Source organism: Netta rufina (assembly GCF_964035555.1).
Source record: "Netta rufina genome assembly, chromosome: 21".
Lineage (NCBI taxonomy): Eukaryota > Metazoa > Chordata > Aves > Anseriformes > Anatidae > Netta > Netta rufina.
The window spans coordinates 9,893,339-9,906,276 of NC_140145.1; the positions used below are offsets into that span (position 1 = coordinate 9,893,339).

The 12,938-nt window shown below is 39.0% G+C and overlaps 1 protein-coding gene across 7 annotated transcripts in view; it reads right to left on the bottom strand.

Moving 5' to 3' along the window:
* BCAS3 (BCAS3 microtubule associated cell migration factor) overlaps window positions 1-12,938 on the bottom strand; it is a 353,753-nt gene that overhangs the window by 330,666 nt on the left and 10,149 nt on the right. For all 7 annotated transcript variants that reach the window (XM_084299392.1, XM_084299390.1, XM_084299389.1 and 4 more), the window contains exon 6: window positions 5,076-5,157. In XM_084299392.1, coding sequence (XP_084155518.1) covers window positions 5,076-5,157 — 82 coding nt within the window. The remainder of the gene's footprint in view (window positions 1-5,075; window positions 5,158-12,938) is intronic.

Genomic DNA, 12,938 nt, shown 5'->3' on the forward strand with positions numbered 1-12,938 from the left:
CAGTGCAAACATTAAATATTTCTGGTGAAAGAGGCAAAACTATACACATTTACAGAAATTTGCTTTTTCTTCTGCAAAACACCATGGTTTTATTCTTGGACAACTAAATAAATAAAAAGATGATCTTGACACATTTGCCACACATAAATTGAAGACAGATGGAAGTATTTTATTTTGATTGACTCTTGTTTGAGAAAATTGAAAGACAGCAGTCTAACATGGTGTGGAAGCTGAAGGACTACTGGTCTAGAACACTGATGTGACGTGGCCAGAACTGAAGTGGGAGCATTCAGGTCAGTCCACACAGCTTCAAAGAAATTCGTGTTTTAAAATGTCATGCTCCAAAATTCTTCCCAATGGTATCTATAAAAAGGGTTACTTCCTGTGCTTCAGAATTCTGCTCTGTAATTTCTGTAATCCACCAAGATTAGCTCATTACACCGGAACAACGCACCTCGCAGTTAAAAATGGCAAATTATGAACACACACCTGCAGCACCAACTTACCCCAACCCAAATCTACCTCCAAACTGCTACTGCTTGTCCAACCCGTAGGGCTAGCTCCTCTGCTGTACACACCAGGCAATTATCTTGGCCTTCTGGGACTTAAAACCACTAACCCACCCAAGTGGTTGAGTATATACAAAACTCACATCTGCCTTCCCTTAGAAAGCAACCTAAATATTACAGCTCTTTTAAGTATACCTGCCTGTAAAGTTGAGTCAGCTTTTGAGGTTCACGTTTTATTTTACCAAAATCAAAGATGTAAGCAGGAGAGCGCAGAGATAAATCTTCTGTAGTACTTTTTTTCTTTTTAACCTTAGACTTTGAAATGCAAAACTAGTCTGTCCCCCAATACATTTTAGCGTTTCAAGTTAATTCTAGTCTTTAAACCTTTGTCCATAAGCTTCCTGTGGTTCACAGTTGTTTCAAATAATTTAATACCTCTGATTTCTTTTTTCTTTCCTTTCTTAGTTGCATTTGTTTTCCTTATTAGTCAATTTGACTAAGCAGTCAAATTCATTGCAAGATGTACAGCTATTATATCATCTTTTCTGCAAGTGGTATAATCTAAAAAATGGCATTAAATTAATTCAGTTCACTGGAGGAATTTATTTTCATAATGCTGAGCCATGGAAATAGGTTTTTACAGACAATGACTGATCCGAACTTCACCACACCAACCTGTCATCGTATACCCTTGAAGCATGAATTACCACACGTAATGCTATTCCAGAATTAGGCTTTAGACTTCCCTCACTAGGAAGCACCAGTTTCTTGATTGACTTTTAAGCTATAAAAGGCTACCTTAATAAATGAAATAGCACAAGGCAGAAAGCAGGTATTTGGCCAGGATTTTCTTAAGTGACCTGGGATAAATAATAAAAAATGGGAGACCACAGCACTAACTCATTTCAGAAAGCAGTAATATTCTGATTTTGTAGGGGGAAAAAAAACAATAACAAACCTATCTGAAGTATATTTATTATTTCCTTAGCAATGATTTCAGAAGTGTATTCACAATGCATTCAAATGTATTCTAAGAAAAACAGCATTAAAAAAACCACACTACTAGACAGGCTCTGAATCTGTTTTGTAGTGACTTCATAGATCAAAGAACATACAACTACTGCAGAAAACCCAAATAGGTAATATTTCTATAAATATCACAGAAATGCAAATGAAAAGACAAAACAAAAAAAGACAAATTTAGGAATATGCAAGTCAGAATACTTAGTAATATGCAAACATTTCAATTGTACAAATAGTATTCATGTAATCGGTTACCCCAGAAAAATGAGAAAGGCATTATCTAGAGGAAGTGAGAAAATCTGAAAACCTGTTGAAGAAAGAATATGAATAATCAGGTTGGCGTGGCTAAATACAGCTGTTATGTGTTGAGTGAGAGGAAGCCCAATACAAAGAAACTTGAGCAGGACTGAGGACATTACTAATTTGCATTATGTAAAATGAAGTAGTAAGGAGTTAAAACACCCTGATTATTGCCTCTCCCCCCCCCCACTATCATTAACTACATTGACATTACCAACTGTAGTCTCCTCCTCACAGAGCACAGTAGCTAAATCTATCTGGCACAGGCCCAGCTCTGTTTTGTTTTATATCTAACAATATTTTCTCCCTTTTAGCAATCACAAAGTCCCATCAATTTGTCTTCAAACATTTATTTTTTCTTTTGCATGCTCAATGCATCTAAACAGACAGAAATTCGGAGACCACCAAACCAGGCACCTGTGCCATAAATATATATTAAATTAATCACAGCATACAGATTTTAAAGGGAAGAGCTAGGCAAGTTTAAGAGCCATGCCACCAGATGGCTCAGCTGATAATGCAGTGTGTTGCACCAAGGTGCCAAGGTCTAGTCTTCTTAAGACTGACAGCATCCAGACAGAGATATTCTCATATTCTGAATATTACCTAGGCAACTTCATCTCCTCTCTTAAGCCAGGAATTCGGTCACCCTGTAAAACTTGAGCCATTTATATTTCAAGCTGTAGAGAATAATCAAAACCATACCAACTGCTGAAGGCAGCGAAGTTTTAATTGGGATAGGAAGACATGAGCTTCTTTCCTACTTATTTCAAGAATCATTTAAAGACAAAAATATCTGATTTTTGAAGATGATGATGGGATGGTTACGTTTCACTTAGAAGTCTGTTTCTTCAGACCAGGGAAATGAGGGTTGTGTTATCACCTGCTACGCATTTTGGCTTATTGGCTGAAATGGGGAAGGCATTCCAAGCCATGTACAAACATAAAGCCAAATCCATCCTATTTGTACACACGCACACACATACACAGGTATTGTTTTGATGACACAAGATCACATTACAATTCCAGTCCTACTAAGAACATACAGCTGAGGAAAAGTGATGCTGCAATCTTGCAGATCAGTCATTTCTGAACTTCACTGGCCCACTGGCCATGGCCAGAAATGTTCTGACAGCAAGACAACATTCTGCAATCCATATTGGCTCTGTCCCAAGTTTTTGTTTTGTTTTGTTTTCTGCAACTGCAAACAGCACTCAGAGGGTCTTCAGAGCAAAGGGTTGACCAGCAACCTTGGCTTGAAAACCACCTCTGTCTGAATTAGGACCTTCCTTCCCTTCTTTAGTTAACAAAAAGAAAAGCAAAGATCTCCCAGCCAAAGGAGTTTCTGCAACTCCTTTAACCAAGCCAAAAGGTATCCTGTATACACCTGATCTCCAGGTTCTATTGAACCAAGCATTTTTTTGGCCCCCAAGTTTAACAGTCAAATTCGTTCAGTATTGTCATTTCTCTTATTAAAAATGCCCACCCTCTGACCCTCACTGCTGGCAGCAACAGACAACTAATTCTGGGACGTCCTACCTCCAGCAAATCCTTCAACTCACTGTTGTGGCTGTGGCCAACAGCATGCCCCCTGAAGACTGCCTGAATGCTGTTCTCTCTTTTCTACAGTAATGCAAGCATCTCTTTCACACTAAAAACAGAGTTCACAACTATTAACTACAGTGTTATAAAATATTTAACAGCTCTTATCTAACAACAGATTCACAGTCCTTCCAAAGTCAAAGGTATTCTTGTATACCCTGAATTGGTGATCAGAAATGCTTCTCAGCAAGTGACAAAAGCCCTTTTCTTTTTCCCCAGTTGTTTTGTGCCCACTGCCTCAAGACAAGGCAATGCACGCCAAATGTGCTGGAGGTCCCTAATGCTCACCGGGAGCACAGCATTACTGTGTAGCGATGGAAAAGGCTGAGAGTAGCAAGGGCTGACTACAGTTACTCATGTTTTAGCCACCTTAAGTTTTAACCTCAGGGGAATCAGAAACAGTAATTTTCTCACTATTTCTGACCCTAAATTTTGTGGGTGATCTAAAGTGGCTTCGCAGAGAAGAATAAGTGCCTATGTTTTTTAGTGTTTTTTTTACAGCAGTCTCTCAGTTCTTTATGGACATCTTACCCCGGCTGCAGATCCACCAGTGCTGCGATTCTGGGCCAGGTCAGGCCTTGCCTGGTTTGGTAGCTGAGACAAAACGCTGCTGTACGAACACTGCAGCACGGCTGCCAGGCCAGAACAGTTACAGGAGCCATTTCACTGCCCCAGTGTGGCACAGAGCCTGAACTAATAAACTTTGCCGGATCTGAGCTGGCAGTGTGCATGGCCAACTCCAGATACTGCCCCGCGTTCCTGCTACTAGAACACTTATAACCTGTTAAATCAGATTTGAGGTCTCCTTTGCAGTAAGCCTGCGTGAAACAAGCCTGCATGAAATAACTTTTGAAACAATGCTGTATTATGCTATGAAGCACATGATGCCGCAGAGAATCTAGCATCAAAGGACTACAGCATTTTAACAAAATAGTTGACAAACTATTAAGTTCTGCTACCGTAAAGTCACTGCATTAAAACCATAAGCTTTCCTTTCACACCTGGGAATGAGCTTCTTATCACCAACTAAGATCCGTTTCTAGGAATGTGCCAAATCCATCCATGCAAGAGTCCCAGTTTCAATAATTCCCTTTTTCCAGCTTTACAGTAAAATAGCGCTTCAGCCCACTGATGGTAATCAGCTTCTCCTTTACAAATTCCTTTTATTTTGAATCATTAAAGCTCATGTGTTAGTTATCTAAGGCCTCTTATTACAGCTTTACTTTTATCTGATTCCAAATATGGGTCAATGATACATTCATGTACTTTTAATCAAAGATGTATTTAAACCAAGCCATGTAAAAAGAGACCAAAACATGTTTTTAAAAGGTTTAACTAAATTTAATATGAGCTAATTTGAATATGTAACAACTATCATTGTCAAATGCTAAATATATGCGAATTTGAGAAAGAAAAAAGAGTTAGCGGTGTAACTTGCTAGATGCAAAATCAAAAAGTACTTTACAACGATCAGATTTGGGGCTGTATTTTTGAGTTCACTATTATGAAAAGGTATTAGTCAAGGTGACACAGTTTATAATGACTGGAAGACCTACATATCAGGTTCTAACAATGATTTGGTCAAAAATCTGTAAAAAGAAGTTATGCTTAATTATACACCATATATATATATACACTTACTGATTTGTGGAGCTGGTAAGATTCGTGCAGCTCGAACCGGACCATGGCGAACAGAGAAGAGTTCCTGAGCTTCACCACTGATCTGCAACACATACAGATCATGAATGTACAATGTAAAAATATACATATAGAAAAGCACACATGCACACACACGAACGTGTACACATAAAATACATCCCCCCAAAATTGTTCTGTTCTACAGTCAGCTTATTTAAAATCCAATTCCCTTACAGTCTTCTCCAGAAATCTCCAAAAGCACTCAAATGCTCAAACTCTAACACTGAGAAAAGAACTGCTGGTTAGGAGGCTCCAATTGCATAGAAAAATAAACTGGTTCCCTACTGAGTGCTGAAATACGCAGCTTAATTACGGTGGTTGATGCTTCATGCAGCAGGTGAGACTCTTTACAGCATAAGCACTTAATGTAATGGAGGTGTACTGAGAGCAGACACGATTCTCAAGGAAAGAAACAACCAGGACACACATTTAGGCAAAAGTTTAGTTCAGAAATACTCTGCAATTCCTTTTCTCTCCCCAACAAGTGATACCTCGTAAGGGCAGGGTATGCTAAGGCTGACATTTCTGTTCTACAAGCTTTGTTATATGCAATTTTCCTTGAAAAAAATAACAAATCCAGTTTTGTGTTTTGTGATTTATTAACTCAGTAATTGCAATGCATTAACAAGATATAATACATACAAAAAGCTCCAAGTACTTCCAGCCTAGTCCAACAGAATCCATACTAACATACTGCACTGATTTACTCAACTTTCTTAGCCTACTTTTGATATAAAAATCGTATTTGTTGAAGTTGCTTTAGATGAACAGTAACTTCGGTGGTAGGGGAAGACTCAGATCAGAGGCAACAAGGAGTGTGCCAGAGATGGTGGCAAGTTGGTGTTCCCTCTCCTCCCCTTCACAGAGTAATTTCCATTTGAAATCAGCCACGCTGAATCAATATTTAACAGTGTATAAAAAGTAGATAAGAAAGACACTGCCCTTCAACCAACCATTCACCATTTGTCTGTATGTGGATGTGTCTTAGTCTTGAATAACACAAATTACAGGAACAAAGATGGCCTGCCTCTAGTAACGTGTCTCAGGCATGAATGAGATACCAGCACTACGTACAATCAATGACCACACATTTCAGAAGAAAACACTTGAAGTTGACTGCTGACTAAAGTAACAAAAATTCAAGGAATACAGACCACAAGCATTTATTCTACACAGCACATGTTTCTAAGAAAGAGTGGGAAACGCTGGCAGTAAACGATCAGACAATTTGATGTTTAAGTACATCCCGTATTCTCCAGGTGTGAAAATTATGTTTCATAATCGGGGGTCAGAACTAATTAAGCTTGTCTGTAATGGCAATCTTGAAAAGATTAAATCAGAAAGAGTTAAGACGAATTTCCAGACTTCCTGTAAATGGTCAGTCAGAAAGCATTTTCATAACTGCCTGGTAATGGATCCAATACGGAATGTCAAACTTGAAGAAAAAAGCAAACATTATGAAGTTCATTTCCAAGTAACCAACAACTTGAACCAGACGTAAGGAGGTTGGGAAAGCAGTGAACACGTTGGCACAAAGTTTTTCCAAGTAAGCAGCTTACAGCATCAGAAATAGACACAATTCGAAACAAGGTTCTTATGAATTACTGAACTATAAATCCAAGTTAACTTTTTGAAATGTCATTTCATATTTTTTCCTATTTCTTTCTGCACTTCAGCTTACACGTTCAGAAAATTAAAATACTGCTACTGTTTAACCAACAAATCAAAAGTATAGTACTTCACACCCTTAGCTTACTACCAGTCTGAACTCCAAGCCTCGCTATTTATTATCACTGCTTTAGACAGTGCAGCAGAATGAAACTTACCCCACAGAAGCACAGGTCTTCCATAAGAGTATTCTGAAAACCTGACCAACTGCAGAGATCTGTTGATCAACTGTTGATCTCATAAAGACTGAGTTTGCATTTATTGCTTCAACAGAATGCCCTGAACTACTGCTTTGCTGCAGTAAGCCTGTAACACCATGCGAGCTACACCAAATTGGGGAAATACCAGTCCTTGCCACTTCAGGTTTGCACACAGCCAGCAGCTGCACACTGGTATGAGTTAACATCAATGATGTGATCAGAATTATTCCTGACGGACACAACAGTTTAAAACTGTAATCAATATGAGAACTAATCCCTTTGTCTACTCTGCTCTTATTAGGCAGATGTTCCTATCATTATGGATTTTCCTCGTCCAACTAGCAGCAGCATCTGAACAACACAAAACCCTACAGTACTCCAGCTTCTGCAAAAACAAGTTGAATTCTCCCTTTGAGACAGCTAAACGCCCCTGCTCTGACAAACTCACTGACCAGATTCTATACCAGACATAAAAATAATGATCAGAAATCAACTCAGTAAAGGCTTGTTGATTGTTTTTTAACAGACTGTGAGTAGAACACAGATAAAAAGTCCTCTGACACCAGGAAAGACAGCTTGGAAAAAAGCAGGGCACAGTGAAGGAGAAAAGGTGGAGGGGAGACGGGGGGACAGGACGGGACACGAGAGAGAGAGCTGAACACAGCAGGCTTTCTGTCCGTCGGAACACAGCAGCACTATGGAGGAGTAAAGGATGAAGTGGAGAAGAAGAAAAATAAAAAGCTTTGGAACTATTATTATTGGCCATTAAAGTTTTTTTCCCCAAAATCATGAAAATGCTGTTTCACATGTGTATGCACATCAATGGCTATGAATGAAAACAAGAGGGAAAAGAACAAGCATAACAAAAATACGGAAGAAGTGATTCACATAAAATAATCCAACCCAATTCAGTCACCTCCTTCTACTCTAAGTATGCCAGCACATCAGCTCTAGCTCCAATCTACTTCAAATAAAGTTACAGTCCCAAAAGTAAGATACACTAAGAAGGCCAAACCTGCGTAACTGAGTTTCTGCTCTTAAATACACTGAACTCCAGAAAGCATGTTTATTTAGCCTGCGATGCCAAGATCTGGCAGAACTTAAAGCCGAGATTTTCAAATAATAGCCTAAAAATGTACAAATACAAATGAAGTTTATTTGTATAGCACCCACCGTCAAAATCTGAGCCAGCTCTTTTCATGGATATATTTTTACTTTTTAGTAATTAATATTAATTACTTGAAAGGTAACTATTTCACTTGATGCTGGGGGGAACAGCAGAAAGATAAACAGACTAACCACAGCCACAGAATCAGATGGTGGCAAAGACGAGATTGGAAGCGCTCAGCTCCTAACTCTGGTTTGAGACCACTGTAATATGTAGTGCTGCAACATAACGTGTCCTTTCCTCTCAGTTTGTGTAGGATTTTTTCCAAGGATACTGTGCATAACTAAGAAAAAAAAAGCAATTAATTGTCCAGATACATTCAGCCGTCTGTACAGTTCACGTACTCAGCTGGTTATACACTGCTGTCTACTGGGGGCCAAAAATCAGCAAATGTTAAGATAGGTCCCCCACCGTCGATTTAGTAATGAAAATACAAGATGCCACCCAACAAATGACAACTCCTTTGTAAAGAAAAAGCCAAGCTCCCTAAATAGCACAAAAAAAGATTACAACAAATCTGCACGTAACACAACATAGAGTAGATTACAACACCAATATTTAGGAACCTATCATAGCTTAAGTTCTTGTTGTGGATTTTTATTTTTTTTAAGCTACCTGATCTTAACTGTTCTACAGAAACAGAGAATCACACAAGGCATTGCACTTTGTTGCATGCCATGAATTAGGAACAACCAAGTTGCTGGTTTGCTGGCCACTGAAAAATACATTAGGGTTTCAAAGTTCAAGATTTTATTTGACTTACAATTAATTTTTTTCAAACTATCACCAGCAAAAGCTTCTGCTATTTGCAGTCTCATAAAATTCCGAATTAACTGTGGCTAATGCTAACACCTTTCATTTACCTACATAAAACATAAAACTTTATTACCATTGCTGAGGCCACGTGTATGAATTTTGACTGAAAGCTGCATCTTCAGGACAGGAAGATGATATTGTCTCATCTTCCTGCCAATTCAGGCCTTATCTCTTTCCCAAGACAGCCGACAAAGACAGCCAAACTTTTCTGTGAACAGGACACTTACTCCACTAGGAACCAGTGTGACAAATAACCACATTTAACATAAGCCCAACCCCACCAGTAAGTGGCTGACGGCTTTGTCACCGCCAATTTGGGCAAGATGCGGGCTGGCAAGCCTATGGTAAAAGGCACCACATCCCATTACCAGTCCCTTGAGCTATACAGTCTCATAGCATAGACAAAATATAAATAGACTACGTGAACTGAAAACAGAGCTTTAAATTCTTCAAAAAGCACCTGTGAAGAAAGGAGGCTGTGGCTGCCATTTTGGATTTGATCCAGCTAAGTAGCGAGTCCCTGTGGCAGCTTTCAAAGCTCTTAAAAGTTTTTCTTTCCCATTCTGAAAGCCAAGAATATTTCCAAACGGGTTTCAAGAATTGAATATTATACTATAAAAGCAGCATCAGGTACTCGTTCTATGAAAGAGCGGGTCCAAACCGAGAGCTCCAGGCTGGTGTGATAGCGCGTTTCAGCTTCCTCCGCGGCCGCTATCAAACCCCAGACCTACAGGGAAGGCTGCAAGCAAAGAAGAGCCTGATTCAAACCCTGGCCCCCAGTGAAGGCTTCACCGCTCTCCTCCAGGAATGACAAACTGAAAGAGGAAGAACTCCCCCCGCTCAGGTATTTTCAACTACTGCTTAAAATGCGACAGAGCAGCAAGCTGGAGCACTATTTTTGATGACAGAGCTTTGTTGTTTGGAGCATACCAGTTTGCACCCATTCTGAAAAAAGAAAAAAAAAAAAGGAAGAACAAAGAAAGTGTTGTTCACACTAAGGATAACTAATAGTTTCCAACCATAGAAAATGGTTTTCACATGGTGAAAAAAGTCAAATGCACACCAAACAGAAACGAAGTTGGAAATTCAATGCTTAAACTACTGTGCAACAGTGGAAAAGTACACTGCTTATAGATTAAAAACTGTTACAAAGCACAGGATCAATTTGTTATTCTTTTTTTGTTTTGTTTTGTTTTTTAAATATTCTGAGTACATACTTTAATAGAGCAATGTAACAAGACAATCAGCAATTGGCAGATACCACCACAAAATACTGTTTGACTCAATCCTGCCGGGACAAGAACTACTACCAGTCATCTTAGGAACTCAAGCAGTCATCCTTTTCATTCAAAACATCTCTCTGATTATCTAGAGATTATGAGAATTTAGATGCTCGGTGTTACAGAAGCCTACTCAAGTGACCGAACTAAGTATGAAATTGCATCTATCATTTAAAATTATGACAACAGAAACTGAATTTTAAAAACAATGAGAACTTAGAAGTGGCTTTGGTTACAGTGTCCTCAACATTCGCATTTTGTCATACATTTTGAAGAGTTTTAGCATGATCAGGCTGCAAGCTCATCTGGGAGTCAGTTCTGCTCCCTTTTCCATCACTTCATTTTGCACACAGACAAGAATGACACACACAGTACTGGACACAGGCAGAATATGGCTGCAAACAACCTTCAGGAGCCTTTATTTCAGCTTTGACTCCATGCAAAGAGAGCTACAGGAAACTGTTTGGACTCCTCTGCTACCTTTCACTACAGCCCTCCCTAGTTCTTTGCATGTCGGTCGTTCCCCCCCAGCACACACCAGTACATGCTATGATGTAAATAAAAAATCTTCCACCAGACCTGCAGTCACTTAATGGGTGTAAAAACACATTTCTTGCATGCCACTGGCAGCAGCAGTACAAAAAAACAAAGCCTTAAAACGATTTGCATGGATGTTTTGTAAAGTCTTTAAACATTTTTCAGGGTTTCTAGGTCAGGTCATCATCAGATATTTCCAAGTGGCTGAGACAAGCATGAACAGCCGTATCCTGTATCAGGAAAGAGCAAGGCCCGCAGCTTACAATGTGGTAAGTGATTAATCCTTTTCCCGAAGCTCTGGAAGGGGAAAATTGCAATGGGACTAGGACAACCTCATTGAAACCCCACCAGACCAAACTTCTCATGAACAGTAGAGAAGACAAAATGGAACTGACACATCTTCATCTACCATATCCATCCCTCTAGACATCCACATAGACACACCATCTGCTGTACACCTGCAGGTCTAAAAATGAAGAAACAGAGCATTATTGACACCAGTATTTAAAGAAATTTAAGTTCTGCCAGTGGAGAATGGCAGTGCGTGATGCCATCCTTGTCCAACAAGCCCTCTGTGTTCCAGCAGTCTCCAGATGGAAGTCACCTACCATATGGGCTGACGCACCCTGTTAGTTTGTGGCAACATCATTATACCACAACCTTCAAGTATTTTTTGCTAAATATACATCTGCCCTTGTTATTAGAAGATCCCTTTGGTAGTTTCTACTTTATTCAACTCAAGCTTGATAGTTGGGTCTTTGGGTTTTGGTGTGTTTTTTGTGTGTTTTTTTTTGTTTGTTTGTTTGTTTTGGTTTTTTAATTGTAATATGAACCATTAAATTAAGATGATTTTCTACTGCTGATGCTTCCTGCATACAATAAAAAAAAAATTATCTGCCATAAAACCAGCCAACATGCATTTCTCTGAACAGGAACATCTAGAACAGATACTTGGAAACCACATTAGGCAGAAACCAGTTCCAACTGTATCTGAAACATGAAACTGGGAGCGAGGGAGAAACAAAGTCCAAATGAAACAAAAAAAGTACACAGCACAATTATCAAACAGAAACTTTAGGAACTTCTAGTCATACTTTTGTATATTCCCAGATTTCTCCCCACTTAGTGAGGCATATTTTAAGAACACTTTTAACCTTCCCACCCCTATTTCAAAACAAAGATCAAAGCGAAGTCGTTTGGATGGACACCTTCCGCTTCTTATGCAATACAGATTTAGACGCTGCACTTCAAAACCCCAGCCGTTACTTCAGCACCCAGCAGTCCAAACATTATTTCAGCCCTTTGAAGCAGCCCTAATGGTATCTTCCATTTGCAAGTAACACTTCTGTAGTCAAAGATCTTACTCCAAGGAGATGTTAATGTGAAACCACTCAGACTGCAAAGAGACACACACTCCTGGAGGCAGACTGCAAAGGTGTTTAGAAGTCAATGTAACACCATTACGGCGAGTGTCAGCTTAGAAGCTGTCATAAACACTTCATAATCACTCACACACAAACTGGACTGCCTGCAACACATTATTTTATTAAGTGCTGAATAGAGGTTCAATTGTATGAATAAATAGCACAATGCTAGAGATAATAGCCTTACTGAGTAGATTTTCACATAAACGTCAAATCGTTGCTTTTTCAGATTGAAAGGTTTTTAAACTAGAGAGATCTCTTTTTTTCTTAATAACTGGACTAATGTTACATAATCACAAGCTAAATACTGAGCAAAATCAAGAAGAAAGGATATGTTTGTATAGTATCAGAGAACAAAAAGCTGTTGTCCGCCAGATTTTCTTTTACTCAGGTTAAATAAGCAAAAAAAAATAAATAAATGGATAAACACAAATGTGTAAATACAGGTTATGTTACCTCCAGGCACATGGTATACAGGCTCTGAAAAGGTATTTAAAAATTGGTGTTACGATGTTCTCTATCAATGTGAGAAGCTATCCAAGACCACGTTACTAACAACAGAACCATTCAGACACTGAAATTATACTAAGACAGACAAATTGCAGTATTGCACAGGATGAAGCTGTGCCTCTTTGGATGTGGTCTCATCACAATTTCACAGGTTACACAAATAAGGACGGGCAAAGTGATGTGCTATCTCTACAGCTGACGTG